The sequence below is a fragment of the Phallusia mammillata genome, chromosome 3 (genome assembly GCF_965637545.1).
Source record: "Phallusia mammillata chromosome 3, kaPhaMamm4.hap1.1, whole genome shotgun sequence".
NCBI classification, from domain to species: Eukaryota; Metazoa; Chordata; class Ascidiacea; order Phlebobranchia; family Ascidiidae; genus Phallusia; species Phallusia mammillata.
In genome coordinates, this window is record NC_137254.1 from 14,295,327 (window position 1) to 14,321,954 (window position 26,628).

The following is a 26,628-nucleotide window of genomic DNA, read 5'->3' on the forward strand; positions in this document are numbered from 1 at the left end:
AGTTGCTTTCCTCGTTATCATGGCGCCAACCTCCAGGTATTATATTACCGTCGACTTCACGATCCACGTAAGATGGTGAACAATATGAAAGCTCAGTTTCATCCTCATTTTTGCGCTCTTGGAGATAATTGTGAAGACAGCAAGCGGCCTTAGTTATCAACACAGCCTTGTTTACGTTGGCAACAATCGGGCGTTTGAAAATCCTCCACCTTGATGTTAGAATTCCCAATGATTTTCTATAACTCGCCTAGCCCGGGACAGTCGGTAGTTGAATATGCGTTTGTCATTCGGCAACAAGCGACCGGGGTAAGGCCGCATCATGTTATTTTTAAGTGGAAATGCAGCGTCTTCAACAAAGCAGTACGGAACCTTTGTTGTGGTATGAGGTATGCATTCTGGTGGCGGAAATGGAAGTGCGTTGTTTAAAAATTCTCTTCCAAATTTAGAGTTAGCAATCACTCCTCCATCACTGTGTCTGCCCGAATCCCCAATATCGAAAACAGAAAATCTGTAATCTCGGTTAAAATCGCCAACAACACAATGCTCAAGTATCCCTTATAATTGTAGAACTCCGACCCTGACATTGGAGGGGCTTGTATCATCACATGCTTGCCATCTGTGGCACCTAAGCACATAGGAAAGTTCCATTGTTGATGGCTGCGCCAGTCCTCCTGTGTGTTGGGCATTTTTAAATACGTCGGCTCAAGTACTTGCAAAGCACTTCGCACGTTTTCTTTTACAATGGCGCAAGGTTGACTGTCCAACGCGGTAATTAAAAGCAATGGTCTGCTGTGAATCCCCAGTAGCTAAAAATCTGCGTTACAAAAACTCTTAGTTTGAACAATCAACCATGTATGGGTTGCCGAAAGTACACACCCGGCTTACCAATGAGGCCCATTTTGGCATCCAATGGCAGTTTTAAATACTCCTGTGCTTCCTGGCTTTCCGACAATCTGTCCTTTCTTCGCCAGCATCCAACGCGAATCACAGACTCGTTCGTCTTTACATCTGCAATACAAGAAGAGATGGAATTGGGCAACTCCCATATGGTAACTTTTGACGTTAAAAGTCTGTTCACTAACATACCGTTAGATTTTACGGTCAAGCTTATTCCAGACACTGTGTTTGCTGACCAAGTCACTGATTTTAAAGGTTTAAATAGGTCTCGCCTTAAAAACTGCTTACATGGCCTTGCAAAACGACCACTTTTCAGTTTAACGGTGAGGTATACAAGCAGATCGATGGGGTGGCAGATGTCCTCATGAACTATGTCATCGCCACAGCTACTGAAAGAAAGAAAAATAAATCAAATTTTCATGTGAATGATAGACAACCTCACCTGTTGCGGTCAGGCGTTGTCTACCGCCTAAAATGCTCGTGTGGTGCAACATATGTCGGTCAAACCCGGCGTAACCTTTGCACCAGGATTAAGGAACACCAAGTGGACGTCAAATGGATCGTGTGCGCCCACCTGCAAAACAATCCAACACACAAGGTGGATTTCAACAACCCCGAGGTACTGGCTTCGTCAAAAGATTTTACTCGCCTGCTGAATTTAGAATCACTCAACATTCAGGAAGACAGCCCCGAGCTCAATGTAGACCAAAATTGGACCCCATTATACGTTTTTAACACGTGAATTTCATCGCCGTTATTTTAACCTGCCTTTTGCGCTTGTGTTTATTGCCTTTTTTACTGCTTTTACGCCCTGCTTGATTTCAGATTTATTAATTTGAGAATGACACAAGTTGATGTCGAAACGTCATGCTTTATACAAATGTATTGGCTTGTTTGTTTCTGGTTTGAAGTATTTTTAGCCATAAAAAAGTACGCAAACTTTCACAAATTTTTGGGCATTCTCCACTAAAAACGATAAATAGCAAGTGTACGTCAAAGAGGCGTTGGGCAACGAACTTCAGATGCCGTTGGATTGCAAAACTAGGTGGAACAGTTTGTTAAGCATGCTGCAAACATACTTAAGAATAAAATATCAAGTTTTCAACGCTTCCATTGATTTTCAAATTGACGTCAAAGCCAAGCCCGTCGAATAGGCTTTAAAACCAATTTCGACTCGGGATGCCACGTTGATGACAGCTGATAGTGCCTTTGGGTTTATTTTCTCTTAACTTAAAGATCAACCTGCGCAAATTTGTCAAGAGGTACTGTCGGCTGTCAAAGGTCGATTGACTCAAAGACGTAACAATGTTACTCTTGGGCTGTTAAAATTTTTGCACAATTCTCACCTTCAACATGACCAAGTTGAGACAGGTATTTTCGCTTTGCCTGACGACGACGTTTTAATATCCAATACGAAATCGTATCTGTCAAAGCTCTTTCCAGATGAAGCGTCATCAGCAAGCCAAGAAATACTGCCAAGCGAAGAAGCTTCTACCAGTAGATCATGGGGAAAAAGTCTTACTAAATATGTTTCCACAACCTACTCCAAGCAAGTTGGAAGTCGCATTATCAGCATAGAAAAGAAAATCAAGGCATTCCAAGGCACTGGCTATCTCACATTTAACCTCGAAATTCTCTACGAGTTTCCGCCTACGATTATGGAATCTGAAAGAGCATTTTCTTCCGCCGGATACTTTGCGACAAAATCGCCTAAAACGTACTTCAAAACAAACTAAACATTCATGTCACCATTTCACGATTTTCGATTGTATTAATTTGTTTTTATTAAGTGTGAATTTTCAATTGTAGTGTTTTCCTTGCAGTGCATAATACAAATATCCACATCCTAATTGTAAATAACATTCTAAACGATGTATTCTATATACACCAGTACCTTGGCAGTAATGTTTATGATTAAACTAGTTTTAGAAAGTTTAGAAGTAGCCTACGGCCGATAACGTTAAAATAAAACGCGATGTTCAGCCATTTATACGCACCTAAACTGAGCAACACAACGGTAATTTTTTTTTAATTACCAAACGTTTTTTGAAAGTTTTGTGGTGTTACTGGGCAAATATAAGCCACGATAATTGTTTTGAGAAATTATGCGTCAGGTTTAGTCGCCGCAATGGGGTGAAATGCCCGAAATTAATTTTTAATTTTTTTGTCGAGAATCCCGGGAAATAAAGGAACCCTAAGGAGAGTGATGATGTACTGGTTTGTGCGTGGCAAGACCCAAGACGGCTAACTGCTTTTGTCCAATGTACGTCGATCTGAAGTGTCAGAAAAAAAATTAGATGAGAGGGATGAGTTGAATACAACAAGTACATGGGTGGAGTCGACAAAATTGACCAAAGGCTGCAAACTTCTACATATTTCCATATCGATCGCGGAAATGGTACATGCGACTATTTGACAACATTTTGAACATTGCAATTATTATAGCTAACGTAATTAACTGCAGCTTCCAACCTACACCCTAAGCGCGAAACGTTCAGGAAGGCAGTCTGGGGAGAGTTTGGACAGGCTGATTCCTATGGAATATTTTGATGAACTCGGAAAGGTGGAGGGTTCTTCTTGTTCAAACTGTGTTGTTTGTAGGTCAGGTCATCGCAAGGTGTCCGTCAGGAGGGCAAAGGCGACCAACAAATGCTTGCGGTGTGATGTCCCAATAGTAGGTATCTAGTAGGTACCACAAGCTTAACGATTACAAAAAGAGCCATTTTGATGCTTAAGTATTGGTTAAACCGTCACTGTAAATATTATACGTTTGTATATCATTCCATTTCTTCATGTTTCTGTAACCTGTGATTTGTAATAGTACCTTGTTTTTGTCATTGTGTGAATCATTTATTGTTTCCTTGTGTCTATGAAGCAGTGTTTTTTGGGTCTGTAATGTTTGATACACCTTCTAAAAAAACTCATAATAAAGTACCTTGCAGTTACTGTTTTAATAATACTGTTACAAATATGTTTTATGTTTACAAAGAAAGTGATCTTTCAGTTTTGTTGTTTTATCAAGACGCCTCGGGTATCAAGTCGAGAAGTTGTTGTCCTAGATCAGTGGTTCTCAACCTTTTTTCTTTCGTGGCCCACTTTCATTGCACAAAAATTCTGTGGCCCAGTATATTTTTATGAAAGAAAGAAAGAACTATAAAGTAGGTTCAGAACAAAAAAAACTGCAGGACATATTTCAAACTGATAATAAGTTCAAAATAAGTTAATGCAAAAAATCATCAAACAGCACTTTCAGTTATGACTGAATAATTGGACAATTGATATGCTGCTATTGTCTGGCTTTATTGTAATCACAAAGTAGTGTATTACATCATAAACATACCGGGTTGCAGAAACTTAAAGTAACTTTATACTGTAAATAGAACAAAAAATAAATAATAGAATAATTAATTTTCCATTATTCTTGTAAAATTGAGTGTAGTGACACAAATGAAAATTCTTAAAAAAAGCTTTCTATTTAATTGGTCTGTGGCCCAATCAAAATGCTTCCATGGCCCACTGGTTGAGAACCGCTGTCCTAGATGCAAAAGTCCACACTCGCAGATTATTGTCGTTTAGATCGCCAGGTCGCTTAGTATACTACAATAAAGCTAAAAATATTTTTTTACGACAACAGGATTCAAATTTGGGTCCCAGTCGGACAGCATCATGCAACGTCGATCAATAGCGAAACGTCCAACTTGGATGTACGAGAGAAATCCGACGATATTGGCAAATCCGTCGCTGAAGCAGGGCTGCCACTGAGAATTTTACGTAATCCAAAGGTTTACTGAAAAACCCCAAGATCATATAATCGAGTTAATTATACACACTTTCATTTCTAAACCCATGGCCTTTGTGCATAATGGGCGTTCGTTTTTTTGCAAAAAATGTAATTCGATGTCAATCGTAACTCTGGCACTTGCATTATAAATATTCATTAGTTTAATGTATCACGCTACTAGCTTAAAAACGTCGTTACTTGCTTTAAAACCGTCCCTTGGCTACTGTAAATTGCTACAAAACCGGAAAAAATAATGCAAAAGGATTTTTTTATCCTGTGTTAGGCCTATTATATTTCTTAAAACGTGCATACAGTGCAGATAAAGGCATTGTAACAACAGTAATAACATCAAAAATAGCCCAGTACAGGCTTGGTTTGCTAGTTAGGACCTGTCAGAGTCTCAAACGTTCAAGAAAGGGAAGGGTTGGGGTGAAGAAAGGGGAGGGTGGGAGAAAAGTAAGTAAGAAATAGTTTAAAAAAGGTTCAGCATCTAATTACTTCATTGTGTTTGTTGCAGTTTCGAGAAAGTGCGAGAAAAAGGCGGTGAGATCCTACAGTTAAAAAAACTTGTTTTGTGTGTGTTTGATAGTTTTTTTTACATAAATAAATTAGTTGATTAATACAGAAGTTAATTTGCAGGTTTCTTCCCTTCAAAAAATTTGTTGAACTGTAAAAGTAAGTGATTTTTTTAAAAACAAAATTCATGAGAAAGTATATTTACACATAAGTTTATATGTTTGTAGGCAGAACGTGATACCAATTACCAAAAAGTTCCAGGTAAGCTGCAAGATGGCAAAACTGTTATCTTTCTAACTACATTATGCACTATATTGTTTGCAGATGGCCATTAAAAAATAAGTTTTTTTTTAAAGTAAGGCCAATTGGTATCTTTATGCAATATTTAAAGAATATAATGTTGTAACGGTACTAATGACACCACTCTGTTTGTTTAGAAATCAGAACAGCGTCAAGTTGATAGAAATGTAAGTTCCACAGGTTGTTTGACAAATACCCAACAAGTGCAAAACAAAGACGTACCCATGTATGTTTTTCTAACGAAAGTTTAATTCAACATTACAATGATGCACACGGGAGACAAGTAAAAATCGAAACACATCAGTTCGTAACTGAGGCGGATTTCTACCAGCGAAAAGAATGCTTGGAAAATGACCACGGCACAAAATTTATTACTGCCAGGTCAACAAAAAGATCACAGCACTTTGAACGATTTCTTATGATTGTAACCGCTCAGGAAATTTTGTGTCCACCTCAAAAGGAAAACGAGCTCTAAAGACCGAAGGATCCAACAAGATTTTATATAATATATGTTGAATATTGCCTAATATATGTTGAATATTGCCTTTATCACACTGGGGGAACCTTTGGCCTCTTTCTGAAAACATGAAAAATCTTATTTACGAGGAGATGTCATCCGGGGTACAACCTGCAAAATTCGAGACAGTTTTGTGGAGATAAGTCGCTTACAAATAGAGCTACTTGCAACATACAAAGTTGTTCTAACACAAAGAATGTAGAGAAACACTTTGACGACACCAACAGTGTTGACGTTTTGGTGATAGAATTGAAATCGAGCACTTACGATCCCATCATCGCATATAAATCACAGGGTTGTATAAGACTTTATTTTAGGCTTACAAACAAAAATTTTAGGAACACATGCTACAAAGTTCGGAAACAACGTTATTTGCATTGACTCGACACATGGAACAACAAAGTACAAATTCCTGTTTGACCTTCTTACCACTTTGATGGTCATCGACGATTTTGGGGAAGCCATTCCGGTTCTATGAATCATTTCAAATCGTGAAGACGCGGAAATTCTTGTTTTTTTTTTGGAAGCTCGAAGAAAAAGATGCGGTGACGTACAGTGTTTTTTGAGACACAGTTTTTATGAGACATTTAGCTAACAGTTTTTACAATGCCTGGACTTCCGTTTTTTCTTTACCATTAAATCCCTCGTACTGCAACTGGCATGTTGACAAATGCTGGCAAAAAATATTCTCAAGCTTACTCCAGATGTTGACACTCAGTTATCAATTTACGCCTATTTAAAAATGATGCAATACGAAAAAAAGAACCAGAATTTCGCAAATTACTTCATGTGCCATATTTGTTTTCTTCATAAGCACTGGATTATGTTGAGTAAACTACACCATTCAGGAAAAGTACCGTTTATGGGTTACCTGTTCCACAACACAATGTATGTAGAGTATTTTTAAAAAGTACTAAAAACAGTTTATTTTAAATATGAAGCAAAATAGAAGCGTGGACAATCTTCTGGCAACTCTCTTTAAATTTGCTCGTCACAAATGTTTGGAAATGTTTATTAAAGTGGGAATAGCTCAGAGAACCGAAACCGTCACAAACTAGCTGGAACCATGACTAGTATTCATTTTGTGGAAACAGTAACTAACAAATGTGACCATGGTTACAAGGTAAAATGTTCCATCTGCAACATATGCGTCCACATGTACAATTGTACTTGTCCTGACTTCCTAATTCACACTGTTGCATGTAAACACATACATGCTGTTTATATGCATCGCACCCATGGTGTTAACAGAGCACAGGTCGAACATAGGCGCTCAGCAGTTTCGTCCAACGATGTCTTTGCTGTTCTACCGAGCGCCCACTTTACCAGAGCGTCGCGACATTCTCCTCGTCCCAGCGACAATAGTAAATTTAAACAAATCCTTGTCAAAACTATATCCGCTAAGAAACCGTCGTTGTCAAAACTAAAAATTACCAAGCAAATGGAGCATATTTAATTTCTAGTTTGCGAGTAACAAGAAGAAAAAAATAAAAAAACTTACCAGTCAGCCGATGTCATCTATTTCCTTGCCTTATTAGACCCACATCCTGGTATCGCCGACAGAAAAAGATTGCACCTAACCAGCACTTTCAGCCTCAAATTAGGTTTAAATCAACATGCAAAACAAAACGAACTCCCCCCCCACAAAAACAGTCTTTGATTGCCAACAAAAAAAGATAGAGGGGTTCAGCTACGAATATTTGATCTATTTGTTTCCAAGAAGATGACGGCTAAATGGAAGCAGTCAAATTAAGCGGAATGAGTGTTCTTCCTGTGGATGCTGGGTGCATGAAAATTGCGAAATCAATTCCTCTGATAAAAACAAGTATATTTGCCGCGTTTGCCTTAAAGTTGTTAGTTTTGGCAATTTGCAGTTTTGTTAGTTTGGGCCGTAATTTCTCAATTTGTTTTTATTTTATTTGTTTGCATTACGCACAAAACAGCTAATGGTAATTTAATGGTTACGGCTAACCAACGTACCAAACTTTGATCGGTTCATGATTTAAATTACTCAACTGACCGTGACTGTATGCGCTGTAAAAATCATGGTTCGCAATCAGTAGAATGCATCGACTTTATACACATGCATACCACAGAAGAATATTGTTGAGACATGTGCCGCAATATGGGATGTTTTTTTTTTACAACAAACACTTTACCATTTAGTGACCAGACAACTTGGATTAAAGTAGCAGGTGATTTTAAAAGTATTTGAAAATTTCCTAATTATGTTGGCTCGAATGGTCGTAAGTCAAGATATAGAAACTATTAAACACAAAAATAGGAAAACATTGTGCTGTTCACAGTTTTTTTTATTACAAGAAAAATTTAAGAATTGTGCTACTAGCAGTTGCCCATTACAAATTCATCATGTTAGATGTTGGTAGTTTTGGTCGTGTTTTTTTCGGAAATCTGATTTTTGGAAGCTTTTATGAATGGTCAACTTAACTTGCCACAGCCGAAGGCACTACCTGTTGGAGATTCTGCATTTGTAATGCAAGAAAATCTCGTGCGTCCATATGGAAGTGCAAACAAGACAAAAATATACGATTACAATTGCCTAATTGTTTATATTATACTTATCCAATTACTCCATAAATATGATTGCAAGTATTTTAACATAAACTTTATTTCTCGTCCCAACCCAGTTGCCTAAGTATCTGTCAACATACCCCAAAATTAAAATGCATCCTACTTTTTTCAAGAGCACGTGTGGGGTTTCATGTCCTTCGGGCTCCAATCAGAATGGCACCACACAATGACGGTCATGTGGCAATTTGTGTCCTACATAATTTATGAGAACAAGGTGTGAAGCCAGTCGTCTCCGTTTGCAACCTTTTTGGTGGTTTCGCATACCTCTTACCGTTACTTGGCCTTCAACTCGATCCACGAACGAAATCAAATCCATACATATTTTTATTTCACAGTTGCAGCATCTCCCGTGGGCACAATACAGTTTGATTGCTCCTTCGAGGCAGGGTTGCCAATTTGGCGGTTTTGCCGCCAAATACCTCAAAACGTTTTTTGAAAGTAGTTGGCAGCAAAAATAGCAACTGGCGGTTTGGCGGATAATTTTGTAAAATTTGGCGGTTTATGGAAATGGTTGGCACCTAATTGTTTTATTTGTCGTTTTTGCTTTTTTGCAAAGGTTTGCGCTTCTGATACAACAAATTACGGCTTAAATCCGCTAGCTGCGCCATTACAATGGGAAGTTCTGTTTCATTGAATTCCCGTATACGTCACACAAGCCCTTTTTGACAAATCAATGCAACAATTAAGAAAAAAATATTAATTGTGGGCTAAAGGCAGAGCTTGTTTGACATCATAAAGTTTGTGTTCCAGAAAACGTGTCAGCGCCGGCAAGTAGCATCGAGTTTATTTAGTTTAAAAAGTTCAACAATGTCGCCAGTCAGTAACGCCGTGGCTGGGAGGATTTTTTCCCTTGTAACATCTATTAAAACCAAAACTAGGAATCGAATGCAGTTGTACCTTCTTGATGCCATTGTAAGAATCAGAGCGGAGTTGATACTGTCTGGTAAATGTTGTAAAGACTTTGTTGCATCGCCAAAAATGTTACATGACTTTACTTCAGATAAAATATATTCTTCTGAATACGGCAGTAATTGATGTTACTGGTCTTGAAACTTTAATGTGAAAATATCACCAAACTTGTTGTTGTTGTTGTGTCGTTAATAGATCATGTTATAAAAGTGAGTGTCTGTGCTGTAAGGAGACTGATTGTTTGTGGCAAAACTGGCCATGTTAGGGAAAAAGTATCATCGCCAATGCTTAATTGTGTGTAAAATGCTTAATTGTGGGTAAACAAAATCCTTAAGGCGGCATTTTGTGCGTATGCAGGGTTCAGGGCAGAAACGATGTATTAGAGGGATTTTTAAAGAATTGTTGGTAAAACTAATTTAAAATGTACACCGCCAGGTGGTGCTCTTAGAACTTTCTGGTTCTGGCCGTGCTGGAGAATAAAGTTGCTTTTTTGTAACTGCACGGCGTACACTGGTAAACGGCGCTACCTTCGTCGGAGCCATCTTGTTCACCGAAGTTGGACGCCTCGTTGTGGTCAACGTGACACAAGGTTGTCCGACACACACCCAAATTTGAATCCTTCCATCGTTAAAAAAAATAGTATTAGCTTGATTGCAGTACTAAACGACCTGGTGATTAATCTGCTAGTGTTGACTTACCACGTCCAGTTGATCTTTTTAATTTTTGCATAGAGGACAGCAACTTCTCGACTTGATATTCGAGGCAACTCATGTACTGATAAAGCCCCAAATCGGAAATTCCCATTCCAGCAATCATCGAGGTCTGGAATGTCAAGGTCGAAAAAACTGCAACCATATCGTCTTGCCAACTTTTCGAGAATTACGTTGGCACCGGAAACGCATTCCATATGGTCTCCCACCTGCTTAAGGATAGCTAAAATGGCACTCTACGGCAAAAAAATAATTATTTTATTACACCGAAATATAAATGCTATGTTAAAACAAAATAAAATACCTTCGACTGTGGGTAAGCTGTTTTGCAAGCTTCGATAAGCTTCTTTCCTTCTTTATCGATGTGGTGGTTGAAGCGACATTGTCCAGATGCAATTTCGTTTGTTCCCAGGGAAAGAACTATTAAGTCCACATCAATAAAATGGGTTCCACCCGATCAATTCCAACATCCGTGCATCATTTTTCCACCTGGAAGAGAAACCGCATATAGAAGAATTCACTCTGATTACTCACTGCACCAGGGTGGACGATGTTTCTGCCGTTGCTGTCCTTCACCAACAACACAGAAGGAAGTGGCGACTTCGCAGCACGGAGATAACATGTCTGCTGGGATACTCAACAACACGTGTTCGTTTTCCTCTTCGCTGCGCCTCGCTTTAAACTTAAAACAAAAAGTTTCAAAACCATCACAATAATTATACATACACTTTAAACCAAACAACTAACAAAACTAATAAAACAGTAGGCTTTTTGTAAACAACTGTCAAAATCGTGCATTCGGGGCCGGAATGTAATTTCGTTGTTCGTCAAACTTTAGTGAGATCGGCCCCAAATGCAAATTTGGTCATGTTTACCCACCAAGGGGGAACGTTGTAGACATATTCGTCACTTTTTTATTTGAGGAATGGATAGTATACAAGTATTGGTGTTGTAACATATTGTGAAACACCATCTTCATTGCTAAAATCTACTCCGGAGCAAAACGTGGGAACAAATCCACGTTAGACGGAAAAAACGAAAAAATCGAATATAGACAAAAACAATGTGTCCCGTTCAGGTAAGGTGTCGGAGGTGCTGTCATCATCGCTCTGATTTGTCGGTGGTGCATTTGTTTTTTTGGTTGTTGTACGGTTCACAGCTCGCCTTGTTCGTTTTTTTTCCACGTTGCGAAAAACATTCTTTTTTTTCTCTCCACTAATCGCATGAATTGCCAATCTCACCAGTTACTTGGTTTTCTTTGTTATGTAGGTACTGTGACGCAACAATACCAATGTGAACTTGTTGCCCAGTTTTCTTACATCGTGTATTTACGGTGGTTTTAGTCAAGGACCGCAAATTGTGGACGTAATACATAAAAAAACGCCGAACCTTTCGCGTACCACAGTTTGAGAAACACTGCTTTACATTAACGCACGTGTACTTTGATTGGCAACAAACCGTTCCTTTTAAACAGAATCAAGACAATGAAACACACATAACACTATACGTAAAAAATCATACAAGTATCAATTGTAAAAATCAGTGAGCAGATTGTTAAACTCAGTTACATTTTGTGCATATGTCGTAATTAAACATTTTAAACATGGATTAGTTGCAGTCAAGCTAGTCCAGCAGCAATTACCATCTTCATGTAATTTTGAATGAATGCGAACTAAGGCTTCAGGCATTTTTACTCCTATCCGGTTTCTACGTTTTGTTTTAATGGCAGTAACCATTGGCGTTTTTGGAAATTGTACCCTTCAAAAATAAATGTGCTATATCGATTTTTTAATTATTTGTTTATGACTGAATAACCGAGAGAATGTTAACTAAATTGCCAAACAATGGTTATTATCAAACAACAATGGTCATTTACACATTGTCTTTGGCATTAATGAGTGTAAGAGTGACTTGTATTTGGTTGGCTTTGGTGATAGTCCTGTTGAAGTAATATAGCAAAACATACGAGAAATAGCAACATAGTATAAATAGTAAATACCATAGCTTATTGCGATTTCTAAACCAAAACGAGCAAGATTGGATGCATTTTTTTCTTCAAAAAATAAAAATCAGCTGTCCTTAGTGCAGGGGTCTCCAACTCAAAGATTGTCCAGGGCCAATTTCCGAACTACCTTGAAGCCGCGGGTCACATGCGCCCATAGATGTCAAAGCGCTTTTAAAGAGCTTAATACTGCCTTATACACCACTCTAGGCCAGCTCTTTCCAAATCAAAGTCTTTGGTCATTTATTGGCTGACGGCGCTATTTTCGTTGACCTCAAAGAGGTTATGTCTTTGCAATCGTATTTGCGTGATCGAAACTTTTTTGTGTAACCACAAGTAACAATGAATACAATTGTTTGCGCATAATTTCATATCTTAGTTTCGTCTGTGAAATCACAAACCGCTCTTAGATTTTTGGATATGCTTTACCAAGCCCATGATATCTAGGTGAAATGAATCCTAAAAGCTGTAGTGGTAAAACTGAAAATACTTTCAGCAGCTTAAGTTTTAGCATTGAATTTATCTTCGACCGCGAGTCCAATTTGTTTCAAATGATATAGTTTGGAAACCACTGCCCTAGGCATCTGAATCCATCTCTGCGGCCTATTGAAGTGTCAATAAAATGTTGGTTGGACTATATAAGCGTAAACGTTCTCATCCATATGCTAAACCTGTATAGTAAACTAAGCGGAATAAAGAACTAAACGGATTTTGAAGTTTACGTTGGATGATCAGACTAGGTTCGCGCTTGATGATCAGATTATTTCATCATAATTATGTATCACAAACGTTGAATTTTTTAACGTAGTGATATATGGTTGTCAGTTAAAGTGTCATTACTTTTCCTTTGTTGAACACTTGACGGGTGAGCAAAACAAAATAAGTTGGTCATGTTTAACAACATATTTATTCATATTTTTTCATTCGGTAATGACGCCGCGGGCCACGGAAAATTGCCTCGCAGGCCAGATGTGGCCCGCGGGCCGCGTGTTGGAGACCCCTGCTTTAACTAATCTGGCCTCACACGAGCAACCTAGAACTATTGTTTCCGCTTATTTGATCGGATTCTTTTGCGACCGTCTTATCACTTGTTTGTCACATTTACGGATAACGTGGTACATATAGGAACCGCCTTGATAAAACTCCGTTTATGATGTTAAAGAAATTTGTATTGTATATTGCAGGGGTGGCCAGACCTGCATCATGCTCGAGCCGCAAAAAAAAATTTGAAACGAATTTATGAACTCATAATGAAGTGTAAGCTTTAAAATAATGATTATTGTAGTGTGGTGATACCGTGAGTCTCCACCTGGGCTGCAAGGTGTTTGATATTAGGCTGATATGATGGGAAAGTTTTTGTGTTTAGATTCATAATGACATTTCAAGTTACTAGTTTTGTAATGATTAAGCAAAGTTTGACAGATAAGACACACAGGTTTACCTCCATTATCAATAAATGCAAACTCCTCCTCACACTCTTACATTTTCCTGTTTATGTTACATTTTTTGCAATTATTTCTCAACGACATTTTTTGCTAAACTTTGCAGTTAGTGCAAGGCGCAATGCAAATGTAAAATACTTTTAATGTCTTCCCTGACTTACATCTTCAATCTGACAATATATTTGACTACAATGCACAAGCTAGCACGCTTCTGTACAATAATATTCTTTCCGTTTTGGGAAACTACATTGGTTATTACAAACAGTCAGTGTATGGTTAATACGTGTGGAATGCATTGTTTTTATAACCAGGTCAAACAACTTGGCAAGATCGGAACATACATGTTCCACTTTAAAGAGCCGCAATCAAAGGCTCAATGATCTGCATGCGGCTCGGGAGCCGCAGTTCGGCCACCGCTGTATTATAAGATTCCAACTAAATGCTGAGTAATTTAGCTATAGAGGTGTTTCAACACAACCTCTCGTCAACCAAAAGGTAAACCGTCCACTTTCTGAGAAGTTTTGGATTGATATGATCAGGGCTAGTGACCGTGTGGAGTTTTGTATTTGATCGGTCTCTACAATCTCTCATCAAGTAGATCAGTCTGGTAAATAGTCTACAACACAAATAAAGTAATATCATTTCGCAACTTTGTAATTTCAACGGCGCGTTCGCCGGTTGTGTAGCGTTTTTTCTGATCAGCAGCATGTGAAGGGTCGTTTTCACGCCGCAGTTTCTCTTGAGTTCTGTGACAGGAGGCTTTGTACAAAAAATTGAAAAAAAATCGTGATGAACAGTTTAATAGCAGATTGCTGGACATGCAATGTTTTCTTTGGTTTTTTTATGGTGTGATTGCACATAGTATTACTTGATTTTTATGTAAATAATATACCATGTGACCGTATGAGACCACGCCGTTTTATTCCATGAACACGATACAGACTTCTTGGACAATATTCAAATTCTCGTGGTCTTTGATTATCTCATTAGCTATTAATGTCTATGTTTTTTCATTGCCGCTGTTTATAAAAAAGCTCCTATTTTTTGAAATAGCATCATACTCGCCTCAATGCTTTTATGCACATTTTTATTTGAAATAATTGCAATGGCAACTTTTCAATTGAACCAACAATGAAAAGAATATAAGATAACTTTCTATCCAGGGAGCATATTTCCAAAATATGACTAAGTATTGCTCATCCAGCAGTTTTATTGTAAACAATCGACGTTTCGACGTCCTATACAAGACGCCTTCATCAGGATAATGACATAACTTGCAGGACAAATTTCTTTTAAAGCGACAAAATGCAAACCACACACATGTAAAACAGCGATAACAAGATCACGCGGCTGCAAACTCGCACCACTGTAGCGATAAAACAAGCTCAGTGGTGTAAAAGCGACCGATAATTTATCGGCATTAGAACATCTGTTTTAACGTTCATTGTGTTGGCGCGTGAATGGATGTTCCAAGACTCTAGGAAACTTCGCTTGTGAAAATCAGTTTCCTTCACCAACACTTGAGCAGCAGAAAAGTTAATGCTGTGATGGTGAGTGGTTGCATGGTTTGCCAACGCTGATTTCTTCGCATCCTTCTTGCCCACATCCCTTTCGTGCTCCTTCCGGCGCGTATTTAGACTTCTACCAGTCTCACCGATGTATATTTCGTCACACTCCCCGCACGGTATAGCATACACCACACCCCTAGTTGCAGTAGCATCTAGAGGATCTTTTGGGTGCGACAGCATCTGACGTAGGGTGTTTGCTGGTTTGACCCCAACCGATACTCCGAAATCGGTCAACATACGACGGATTATGTCTGTTAACCTTGGTATGTAAGGTAAGGTGACGAAGGCACGTTCTTTGTACTGGATTTCTTTCCGTGAAATCTTTTTGTGATCACGGAGAATCCAGTTCGGGTAGCCATTTAACCGCAGGGCCTCATTTACCCTGTGCAACTCCGCCTGAAGCAATGCTGGGTCTGTCGTCAAGCGTCTGGCCTGGTCTTTAAGTGCTTTGACAACAGCCCTTTTCTGGTACAAAGGATGATGGGATGTGAAGTGTAAATAGCGCATGGTACTGGTCGGCTTGTGGTACACACGCGTGGAAAGTTTACCATCCGCCGCTTTCAAAATTTCCACATCTAGGAAAGGAAGCCGGTTCTTGCTTTCCAATTCCATAGTGAACGCAATTCCTCGTTGCACATTGTTTAAATGTCGTAGAAACTCTGTTACCCGGTGTTTATGAATGATACAGAATGTATCATCTACATATCGTCGCCAAAATCGTGGTGGTTTGTCAAAAGTTTGCAAGGCGCGTTCCTCCACAGACTCCATGACCATGTTGGCAACGGCCACTGACACAGGAGAGCCCATGGCCGTGCCATACATTTGCTTGTAAAAGGAACCTCTGAATCTGAAGTAAGTTTGTTGCAAGCAAATCTCCAGACCTCTATGTATGTCTTCATGTGTCCATGTGGTCCTGTCTTTAAAGCTGTAATCATCGAGTAACCGTGACTTGGTTATTTCCAATGCTAGGTCGATTGGTACGTTGGTAAACAGTGAAGTAACATCAAATGAAGAGTCTTGGAACATCCATTCACGCGCCAACACAATGAACGTTAAAACAGATGTTCTAATGCCGATAAATTATCGGTCGCTTTTACACCACTGAGCTTGTTTTATCGCTACAGTGGTGCGAGTTTGCAGCCGCGTGATCTTGTTATCGCTGTTTTACATGTGTGTGGTTTGCATTTTGTCGCTTTAAAAGAAATTTGTCCTGCAAGTTATGTCATTATCCTGATGAAGGCGTCTTGTATAGGACGTCGAAACGTCGATTGTTTACAATAAAACTGCTGGATGAGCAATACTTAGTCATACATTATGCCTGGCAGCAATAGCTTATTTCATGAATTTAAAGGTCTGTATGGACCCAGCGTCCTTTCGCAGTTGCGGAAATACGTTGATCTAAGACGTAGCATTGTGAGACACAAGATGCACTTATTTTTCAACCATAGATGCCTTAGTGACAATGTGTTGCCTCGGTCGCTTCGGTTCAGATCGCCTCATAATTCGGCCGCGGGTAAAAAGATAATGTGGAAATGCGGAATGGCCTTCATTCGACTGCGCATAGGCCTTTCTCACCATCGGATAAGGGAATGCTCTGAGCTCTCAGAAGAACTTTTGCTCAGATTAGCCGCAATTCTTTCACACCATCACATGTGTCGCTTTGAACTGTATGTTAAATCGGGTAACGAAGCCCTTCAACGCCAACTTACGATTAACACGGAACGTCATCTCTGTTCGATTGTCCCAAAACGCCAGGAAGCCGTAAATGCAACCGGACAGCTTCAGAAGAAAAATTGGGTCGTTAATCTGTCCAGCTATCAGCCGAACGAAGTGGAGCTAAAGGTCCTGCAACTAGGAACCAACTTTGCAGTGGCACCAAGAACAGTTCCAAAGGCAAGTATGCTGGCCTGTGTTGAAAAGGGTATTTATTCTTTGCCGTTGCATGTCAAAAATCTAATACAAAGCAAGCTTGTTAATTGCATTAAAAGTCACAGGGGCAATCCTTGTAATCTTACGACATCCGAGCGTCGTGCAGTCACAGATCTAAAAGCCAATGACGACATTACCATTTTACCAGCAGACAAAGGTAATAGTACCGTTATTTTGGACCGCAAGGTTTATGAAGACAAAATCCACGAGCTTTTGCATGATTCAAGCACGTACAAGAAACTGCCACGTGACCCGACCCGAAGAACGGAACAAGTTCTTAACAAGTTTGTTGGTGTTTTGCACAAGGAGAAGAACTGTATTTCAGATGCGATGTTCCATCACTTGCACAGCACAGATGGTTCTGCTCCAAGGTTATATGGATTGCCGAAAGTCCACAAGAAGAATGTACCTCTTCGTCCAATCGTGTCGTTCATCGGAAGCCCCACTTACAACCTAGCCAAGTATTTGGCTCGAATTTTAGCGCCGTTGATCGGAAACACGGAATTTACCGTCAGAAATTCTGCAGAGTTTGTAAAATCTTTGAATGCGCAACAATCATTGAGTGAAGACGAAACGTTGGTTTCATTTGATGTTACTTCACTGTTTACCAACGTACCAATCGACCTAGCATTGGAAATAACCAAGTCACGGTTACTCGATGATTACAGCTTTAAAGACAGGACCACATGGACACATGAAGACATACATAGAGGTCTGGAGATTTGCTTGCAACAAACTTACTTCAGATTCAGAGGTTCCTTTTACAAGCAAATGTATGGCACGGCCATGGGCTCTCCTGTGTCAGTGGCCGTTGCCAACATGGTCATGGAGTCTGTGGAGGAACGCGCCTTGCAAACTTTTGACAAACCACCACGATTTTGGCGACGATATGTAGATGATACATTCTGTATCATTCATAAACACCGGGTAACAGAGTTTCTACGACATTTAAACAATGTGCAACGAGGAATTGCGTTCACTATGGAATTGGAACGCAAGAACCGGCTTCCTTTCCTAGATGTGGAAATTTTGAAAGCGGCGGATGGTAAACTTTCCACGCGTGTGTACCACAAGCCGACCAGTACCATGCGCTATTTACACTTCACATCCCATCATCCTTTGTACCAGAAAAGGGCTGTTGTCAAAGCACTTAAAGACCAGGCCAGACGCTTGACGACAGACCCAGCATTGCTTCAGGCGGAGTTGCACAGGGTAAATGAGGCCCTGCGGTTAAATGGCTACCCGAACTGGATTCTCCGTGATCACAAAAAGATTTCACGGAAAGAAATCCAGTACAAAGAACGTGCCTTCGTCACCTTACCTTACATACCAAGGTTAACAGACATAATCCGTCGTATGTTGACCGATTTCGGAGTATCGGTTGGGGTCAAACCAGCAAACACCCTACGTCAGATGCTGTCGCACCCAAAAGATCCTCTAGATGCTACTGCAACTAGGGGTGTGGTGTATGCTATACCGTGCGGGGAGTGTGACGAAATATACATCGGTGAGACTGGTAGAAGTCTAAATACGCGCCGGAAGGAGCACGAAAGGGATGTGGGCAAGAAGGATGCGAAGAAATCAGCGTTGGCAAACCATGCAACCACTCACCATCACAGCATTAACTTTTCTGCTGCTCAAGTGTTGGTGAAGGAAACTGATTTTCACAAGCGAAGTTTCCTAGAGTCTTGGAACATCCATTCACGCGCCAACACAATGAACGTTAAAACAGATGTTCTAATGCCGATAAATTATCGGTCGCTTTTACACCACTGAGCTTGTTTTATCGCTACAGTGGTGCGAGTTTGCAGCCGCGTGATCTTGTTATCGCTGTTTTACATGTGTGTGGTTTGCATTTTGTCGCTTTAAAAGAAATTTGTCCTGCAAGTTATGTCATTATCCTGATGAAGGCGTCTTGTATAGGACGTCGAAACGTCGATTGTTTACAATAAAACTGCTGGATGAGCAATACTTAGTCATACATTATGCCTGGCAGCAATAGCTTATTTCATATTTCCAAAATGTTTCCGAATTCGCACAACGGGGTTTTTAAGCCTATCACAATGAAGAAAGTTCGCGGGTCACGGCATCTTTTAACCAATCACAACACACCCTGCGTATCACGTTGTATTAACCTATCAGAGGAGCAACCGGCCTTCCATCGTATTTAAAGTATGTTTGGCACAGTTAGTGATGGCTGTAATAGTTACATGCAAAAAAATTATTTTGTTCTTTAAACGATTATGATGGCAGAATGTCAGTGTTCATAAAAAGGATTCTCTGCAGCAAAATTGGGGGAACTTCAGTAACCAAAAATGGATTATTACTATGGTTTTCTAACTTGAGAGTTCTGACACTTTCATCCTTTATCTACAGAAGATGTTTAAATTAGAGGTGAAACCAAGTAAACACACCAATTACAGCATAGATAAGTTTATGACCTGACTTTCCAGTAATTTTGATTAGAGACAAAAAGCAGTGGAAAGTTTCCTTCTCTTGTGCTCAATCTGCTACACATGTATAGTCGAAACAGAATCAAGTCTTACCCGAAAAGGCAACCTGCAGTCCTACTCGAAAAGACAAGAACAGAAAAGCCAAGACACCCTACCACAAACACTGACAGCAATTGCCTAAAGTGACCAGCTATTGACACTCACATTTATTTTTTTCGCTTGATATCAATAGCTTGATATCAATTTCCTTAATGCCCCTTCAGGCTTTTCCATGCACTTTGGTTTGAAATATATTTACTGGTTTTAATTAAACCATGCAACGTGTACATGTAGATCTCAAAGCTGTAACATTTGCCACAAAATGTGGACATTTGGTACTTGATTAAATTGATTTTGGACACAATGCATTAAATAAAAATATCATGATGTGGTTTAAACTTACAAGTATAGTTTTCCTTTGAAATGTTATGCAGTACCAATATAGTTTTTTAAATGGTGAAGTTCATAAGCTTATTGTTCCGTTTTCATTTGAATTGAAACAGTAGTGTTGACTACCATGGTGAATTTGAGAATCAATTTTTTTAGAGGTTTTTGCAGAAAATGTGATTACAGCCTGCATAATAAACAGAAATTGGCGACGGTAAAATTAGGTAAACATTTGGCTTAATTTAGAGTAGGGTTGGGTTTTATCCGGTCAAATCAAAACTATACACACTATTTAAAATGGCACTTCTAGTTTGTAGTTACACATTGAACCATATCGAATACCACAAGTAATGGATATAAAAGTCATCTAGTATAAATTTGTTTGTAAATTGAGGAATGTTGAATATATATTATGTCACAGGCTTTTCCAACTACATTACAGATCTTTATTGCACCAACAGCTGCCAGTGTGTCTGTATTTTTCATTTATAAATGACAAATGTAAGAGTTCTACTCAGATTTAAATCGAGCCATCAAACAATGTAAAGCGCGTGAGATAGTATTCGTAATTGGTGACTTAAATGCTAAACTGGGCGAAGGTAGACAATCAAACGTTATAGGTCCACATGGCCTTGGTGCGAGAAACAGACGTGGAGATAAATGGACTGAATGGTGCGAAGCTAACAACCAAGTTGTCACAAATTCTTATTTTAAATACCATCCAAGACGTCTGTGGACCTGGAGAAGTCGACCACACAAAAAACAAATTGACTATCTCGCAATAAACAAACGTTTCCGTAACTCAGTAACACAAGTTAAATGTTACCCCGGTGCAGATTGTGACAGTGGCCATTCTGTCGTTGTCGCAACAATCCGTTTGATATTACAAAAGCTGAAGAGACGCGTTCCCACTTCAAAATTAGATCTTACAGCACTTAAAAAAGTGACATTCGTAACAGATTCAAAGACTCTGTCCAACAACGCTTTCCCGACATTCATGAATTTACTGGGGCTAAGGAGAGTTACGGAAAATTTAGCGAGGTTATCAGGCAAGTTACACGTGAAGTGATACCCACTCTACCGAAGATGAAAAAGCAAATTTGGATGACTGAAGAAATTTTGGAACTATGCGCCAGAAGACTCTCCGGACGCTTCACAGACGAATATAGAAACATCAATAAGCTTATCCGACAAAAATGCCGTAATGCGAAAGAGACATTCTACCAAAAACAATGTCAAGAGCTTGAAAAACTAGCAAAAAGTAAATGCTAAAAAAATGCATGATACGGTGCGTCGAATAACAGTGCGAAGGAAGACAACACGATCAGGATGCAACCAAGACAAGGATGGTAACATTATTATGGAATAAAATGGGATAGCGTGTAGATGGCAAGAATACTTGAAAGATCTTTTTGAAGCTGATCGAGCTTAACGAAGCAACGTACACAACAAAGAAGGAAACACAATATTAAGGGAGGAGGTTATTAAAGCCATCAACAGCATGGCGGAGTCAAAGGCTACAGGACCAGATGACATCTCAATAGAGATGATAGCAGCTTTAGAGGATTTTGGCATTGAATATTTGACATTTCTGTTGAATAAAATTTATGATGAGGGAAAAATCCCAGAAGATATGTGTAAATCGATATTCATAGCTTTACCGAAGACTCCTGGAACTACCAAGTGTGAATCTCATAGAACTATCAGTTTGATGAGTCAAATAACAAAGTTACTGATGCGTATCTTACTTAATAGGATACGTGATCGAATAGCTGGCGAAGTATCGATGGAACAGTACGGTTCACCTGACAAAGGAACGAGAAATGCCATTTTTATCTTGAGAATCTTATCTGAACGAGCAATAGAGATGGGAAAAAACTTGTTCGTTTGTTTCATTGATTATTATTCAAAGGCCTTTGATAAAGTGAGACACGAAAAACTTTTTGAAATACAAAAATGATCATGAGAAACTTAAGAAGTTTAGAAGGGATAAAAGTTGGTGGGATCAATGTCAATAATCTTGGGTACGCCGACGATACAGTACTTATAGCCGACAATGACCAAAAACTACAGGAGCTTATCAAAATGGTGGTAGATAAAAGTGAGGCCATGGGTCTGCAAATAAACAAAAAGAAATCTTGTGCGATGACCTTTTCGAAACAGACACCAATTAGAAAATTACAAATTTGAGTGCACAATGAAATACTCCCAAATATAGACCACTATATATATCTTGGAAATATGGTTACCTGTGATGCGAAATCTGACAGAGATTCAACGTCGAATCGGCATCGCAAAGCAACATTCAGAAATATGGAGAAACTGTTCACCTCAAAGAGCGTTTCAATAGCAACTAGGCTGAGAATGCTATGTTTAGTCAACCTTGCTGTATGGGTGTGAAAGCTGGACGATTAACATGGAAAACAAGCTTAGAGCGAGATGTGGTTCCTGAGACGTATGCTCAAAATCTCATGGACAGAAAAATGCTCAAATACGTCGGTTCTATACCAAGCCGGTTCAAAACGGGAGATGATAAGGATCCTTGTCAGGCGCCAACTGAAATTTCTAGGACCCGTTTTACGGAAAGAAGAGCTCGAAGAAATCTGCTCAACTGGTCGAATTGACGGCAAACGATTTCCTGGACGACAGAGAACAAATTTCTTCTCCTGGATGCTCAGGGCAACGGGAAGGAATGCTTATAATCTCATTAAAGCTTTGAAGATGCGAGAGGAAGAAACTCTCTTGGCTGAAACCAACGCTAAAATTTTAGCACGGCATCCTGATTGATTGATTGAATCAAAAAAGTTAAAAAAACAACATCAAAACCGAATGTAAAACCTTTCGCCATGTTTTAGGTCCATAAATGATTTTGGAAATTCATGCTTGCCGCATGCACCAAATACACCATTCACAGAAAGTTTTGTTTGACTTTATAAACTGCACCTTTGCCATAAAATGAATTCTATAACTTAAAGGAAAAAAGGTTTCACGCAATAGCCAATATTTTGCTCTACTATATATAACTTATTTTCGACTTTGTCGCCGGTCTATTTTTGGTCTATTCTGGGTCTATTCTTAGACTATTTTTGAGTCTTCTATTTTTATCCCATGTGGATGTGTAGCTGATTTGAACGTTCGCCTTTAACGTTATTCAAGAATACAAAGAAAGAAGAGACATATGCGTGGCTGTTAATCAGTCAGCTGTTATTGAGATGCAAAGACCAGACTCACCAAACAATTTGCAATGAACATCATAGTTCACACCGTAGCGGTCCTTAACAGGCCGCCATCTAGGCAGCAGCACCTACAAAGTGGTGCCCACGAGTTACTACACACCTTCCGAGCTCGCTTCCAGCGCAGGCAGATGTCGCTTCAAATTGGTACCTTACGAGCAAGGTTCGGACAGCACGTACAAAGTTATGCCCCGAACGGTTCGAACAAGTCGTCATTTGGACAAGGGTTACTCACAGATTGCCCTGACGCTCGACCGAACTTACCAGAGACTTTTCGAGCACAACCAGACATTTTAGTTATGTGCAACGCCACTGACATCCCAATGGAATCAGAAACAAAAGAGGAGGAACAACTCGACTACCAAGATCACGGAAATGGCATTCACGCGATCGCGCCGACTGACATCTTTTCCTCTGTTAAGTAAGTGCGTGTGAAATCTGCACTTGACAATTTTCTGTGTTGTAAAATATATATTTTATTCGCTTAATAACACTTTTCAAGATAAATTAGTTATGCTTATTCATCGATGTATGTTGCATGTTAAGCTGTGTGCGTGTATATAACTTATAATTCAGTAAAAATTGATATAATTTTTTGCTAGTGTCAAACTGTAAACGTGTGCTTCGTTGTTTTTCACCGTCAATTTATGTTTCACGTTTCATGTCAACGGCTTTGTCAAGCCGGAAACGTTCTTGTTTTGCAACTCACGCTGCATGATATGTATTGACTCCCTGGCTTGAGCTGTTTAATAAGATCACACATTTTCCACACACAAATATAACATGTTAACGACCAACCTGTCAAAACAAGTAAGCTCAGTTACGCTGAAGACAATTGCCCAAACCCAAGAAAACAAGCATCCTGACCGAAACACGACGTCGTTCTACGCCATATTTGTCTGCATGGTGCATACCACTTCGAGCATCGAGCTCCATCTGTTCACAAGTCTACAAACAGGCATTTCGAGCCACGAGCTCCAACTATTTTCAAGTCTACAAAAAGATATTTCGAGCAACAAGCTCCAACTATTTTCAAGTCTACAAAAGACATTTCGAGCAACAAGCTCCAACTATTTTCAAGTCTACAAAAAGATATTTCGAGCAACAAGCTCCAACTATTTTCAAGTCTACAAAAGACATTTCGAGCAACAAGCTCCAACTATTTCAAGTCTACAAAAAGATATTTCGAGCAACAAGCTCCAACTATTTTCAAGTCTACAAAAGACATTTCGAGCAACAAGCTCCAACTATTTTCAAGTCTACAAAAAGACATTTCGAGCAACATGCTCCAACTATTTACAAGTCTACAAATTATGAGCTAAGAGCTCCAACTACTTACAAGTCTACAAAAAGACATTTCGAGCAACATGCTCCAACTATTTACAAGTCTACAAAATTATGAGCTACGAGCTCCAACTATTCACAAGTCTACAAAAGATATCTTTGAGTCTGAAACTCATGACTCGACGTAAAGCGATTCCAAGTCGACTTATCGCTTTAAGCAATACACTACAACAGAAAACAAAGATCTACCATTTGCGCATCGGCGACATATTCCCCAGCGAATGCCTGAACAGAAATCAACCTAACTATATGCGTTGGTGATCTTGGACATAAAGGTTGCGGTTTTGTTGACCAAACGTAGCCCTGGCCAGGCTACTGGCAAGTTAACCAGTCAAGCTTGATGTCCAGTCGAAAGTTTTCCCACATTAAAAAATTCTTAATCGAAAGGGATGCATAAACGAGGTCCCTGGTATCAAAAATGCTTTCAACCTACTAAAACATAACGAACGACACTTCCTTTCAAGTGGGTACCAAAGTGCAACAATTGGCACCAACTACATTATTTGCAATCGTCATATCCATGACCAGTTTTGCAGTGCTATTAAGCACCTGTTTACCGGGCACGTCATCACACACGTGACGGTACAGAAACAGATGAATTCAGACGTCAAACAACAACAAGATCAACAGGAAGCACTTCGCCAACAATCAGCAAAATGAGCTTTTCACACGGCGTGAACATTTTAGCCAGCCCTTCACTCGTAAATAGATTAACGCCTACAGCAACCTTGTTCACATATAATCTTACTTCACTTCATACATTGTTCCTGTTAAAATTAGCTTCCAAAGTTATAGGAAAGAGTCAATATATATCTTATTGCATAGCACTAACTTTTTACGTCCAACAATTAAATTATTTTGCATGTTGTTTGTGAACCATTTCGCCATTGTTAGTCAAGTGCAGAATTTTCCCTATTGCCTCGCTACCCAAAATATGTATATATTGTATCATACTTATTGAACGCAGTGTTAAGGTAAACTTCGTGGTTAAGGCAATAGCGCAACTTACAATTTAGTATATTGTTACATTTACGTGGTATATATACATACGAAAAAAAGTAATGGTATCCCTGTTTTTAACCATTTTTGCTCGTCTATATTTGTCGACATATTCACTGTTATATTCATTGCATTTTCGTTCATGCTACCATATCTACTACAAGAATTGCAGAGTCAATACCCATATTTGACAAGAATTTATGACATTATTTATCATTGCAACGCAAAGTATTGTTTCATTCCATCGTCACCCAGCGTTTTTAGTAGGCTATGTTTTTTTTTGTCGCTGTGAAGTGTCGCACGCAAATTTTGTAGGATTTCGAAATGTGTTTTTCATTCAAACACATTTAACACCCTTTTGGGGGGAAGCTTTTGTAGCGGTCATGATATTAATGTGCACAAAGTTTATGTTTAACGTTAGCATGTTGTTTGCAATAATGTTGCACAGCATGCAGGGGAAGTGTTTAACCTCTTTTTAACTGGATGCAAGTGTTGGTATTTCCGTTCTCATGCAAGTCATAAGATATTTTGAGTCATTTTGTTATTCTAGAATGTTCTGCACAAACAGGTGTTTGTTCATCATTACGCATACTTCCTCTTGTTTATACTGTCGTTTCCGTTTCAAGTTTAAAGTAGAACACAGCCGCTAGTACTTGAGAAGAAGCATAGCAGCTCGGTCGAGGGCGCTATGACTTTATAAACTGCACCTTTGCCATAAAATGAATTCTATAACTTAAAGGAAAAAAGGTTTCACGCAATAGCCAATATTTTGCTCTACTATGTATAACTTATTTTCGACTTTGTCGCCGGTCTATTTTTGGTCTATTCTGGGTCTATTCTTAGACTATTTTTGAGTCTTCTATTTTTATCCCATGTGGATGTGTAGCTGATTTGAACGTTCGCCTTTAACGTTATTCAAGAATACAAAGAAAGAAGAGACATATGCGTGGCTGTTAATCAGTCAGCTGTTATTGAGATGCAAAGACCAGACTCACCAAACAATTTGCAAT

At 39.2% G+C, this 26,628-nt stretch overlaps 2 protein-coding genes and 1 long non-coding RNA gene across 3 annotated transcripts; 1 reads left to right on the forward strand and 2 right to left on the reverse strand.

Moving 5' to 3' along the window:
- Positions 1-10,206: 10,206 nt before the first annotated feature.
- LOC145219611 (uncharacterized) lies at positions 10,207-16,260 on the reverse strand. The gene is made up of 4 exons (XM_080086953.1): positions 15,181-16,260; positions 10,757-10,904; positions 10,527-10,642; positions 10,207-10,458 (listed from the first exon to the last, which is right to left on the reverse strand). The coding sequence occupies exons 1-4, from the start codon at positions 16,258-16,260 to the stop codon at positions 10,207-10,209; spliced, it is 1,596 nt and encodes a 531-aa protein (XP_079943079.1).
- A 288-nt stretch (positions 16,261-16,548) lies between these two features.
- Positions 16,549-21,314, forward strand: LOC145219612 (uncharacterized). Its single transcript, XM_080086954.1, has 2 exons — positions 16,549-18,806; positions 21,002-21,314. The coding sequence occupies exons 1-2, from the start codon at positions 16,549-16,551 to the stop codon at positions 21,312-21,314; spliced, it is 2,571 nt and encodes an 856-aa protein (XP_079943080.1).
- Positions 21,315-22,829: 1,515 nt separating this feature from the next.
- On the reverse strand, positions 22,830-24,432 carry LOC145219061 (uncharacterized). The gene is made up of 2 exons (XR_013857838.1): positions 23,427-24,432; positions 22,830-23,378 (listed from the first exon to the last, which is right to left on the reverse strand). It is a non-coding gene; the product is annotated as an uncharacterized LOC145219061 (long non-coding RNA).
- Positions 24,433-26,628: the final 2,196 nt, after the last annotated feature.

What these genes read in the sequence shown, in the direction of transcription:
- LOC145219611 (XM_080086953.1), bottom strand. Translation starts at nt 16,260, where the DNA reads ATGTTCCAAGACTCTTCATTTGATGTTACTTCACTGTTTACCAACGTA. An exon ending in TTTCTGCTGCTCAAGTGTTG is followed by an intron (nt 10,905 to 15,180) that starts GTGAAGGAAACT and finishes TTTTGTTTTAAG; the next exon opens with TTTAAAGCGAGGCGCAGCGA. An exon ending in ACATCGTCCACCCTGGTGCA is followed by an intron (nt 10,643 to 10,756) that starts GTGAGTAATCAG and finishes TGGACTTAATAG; the next exon opens with TTCTTTCCCTGGGAACAAAC.
- LOC145219612 (XM_080086954.1), top strand. Translation starts at nt 16,549, where the DNA reads ATGCCTGGCAGCAATAGCTTATTTCATGAATTTAAAGGTCTGTATGGA. An exon ending in AACTTTTCTGCTGCTCAAGT is followed by an intron (nt 18,807 to 21,001) that starts GTTGGTGAAGGA and finishes CATTCGTAACAG; the next exon opens with ATTCAAAGACTCTGTCCAAC.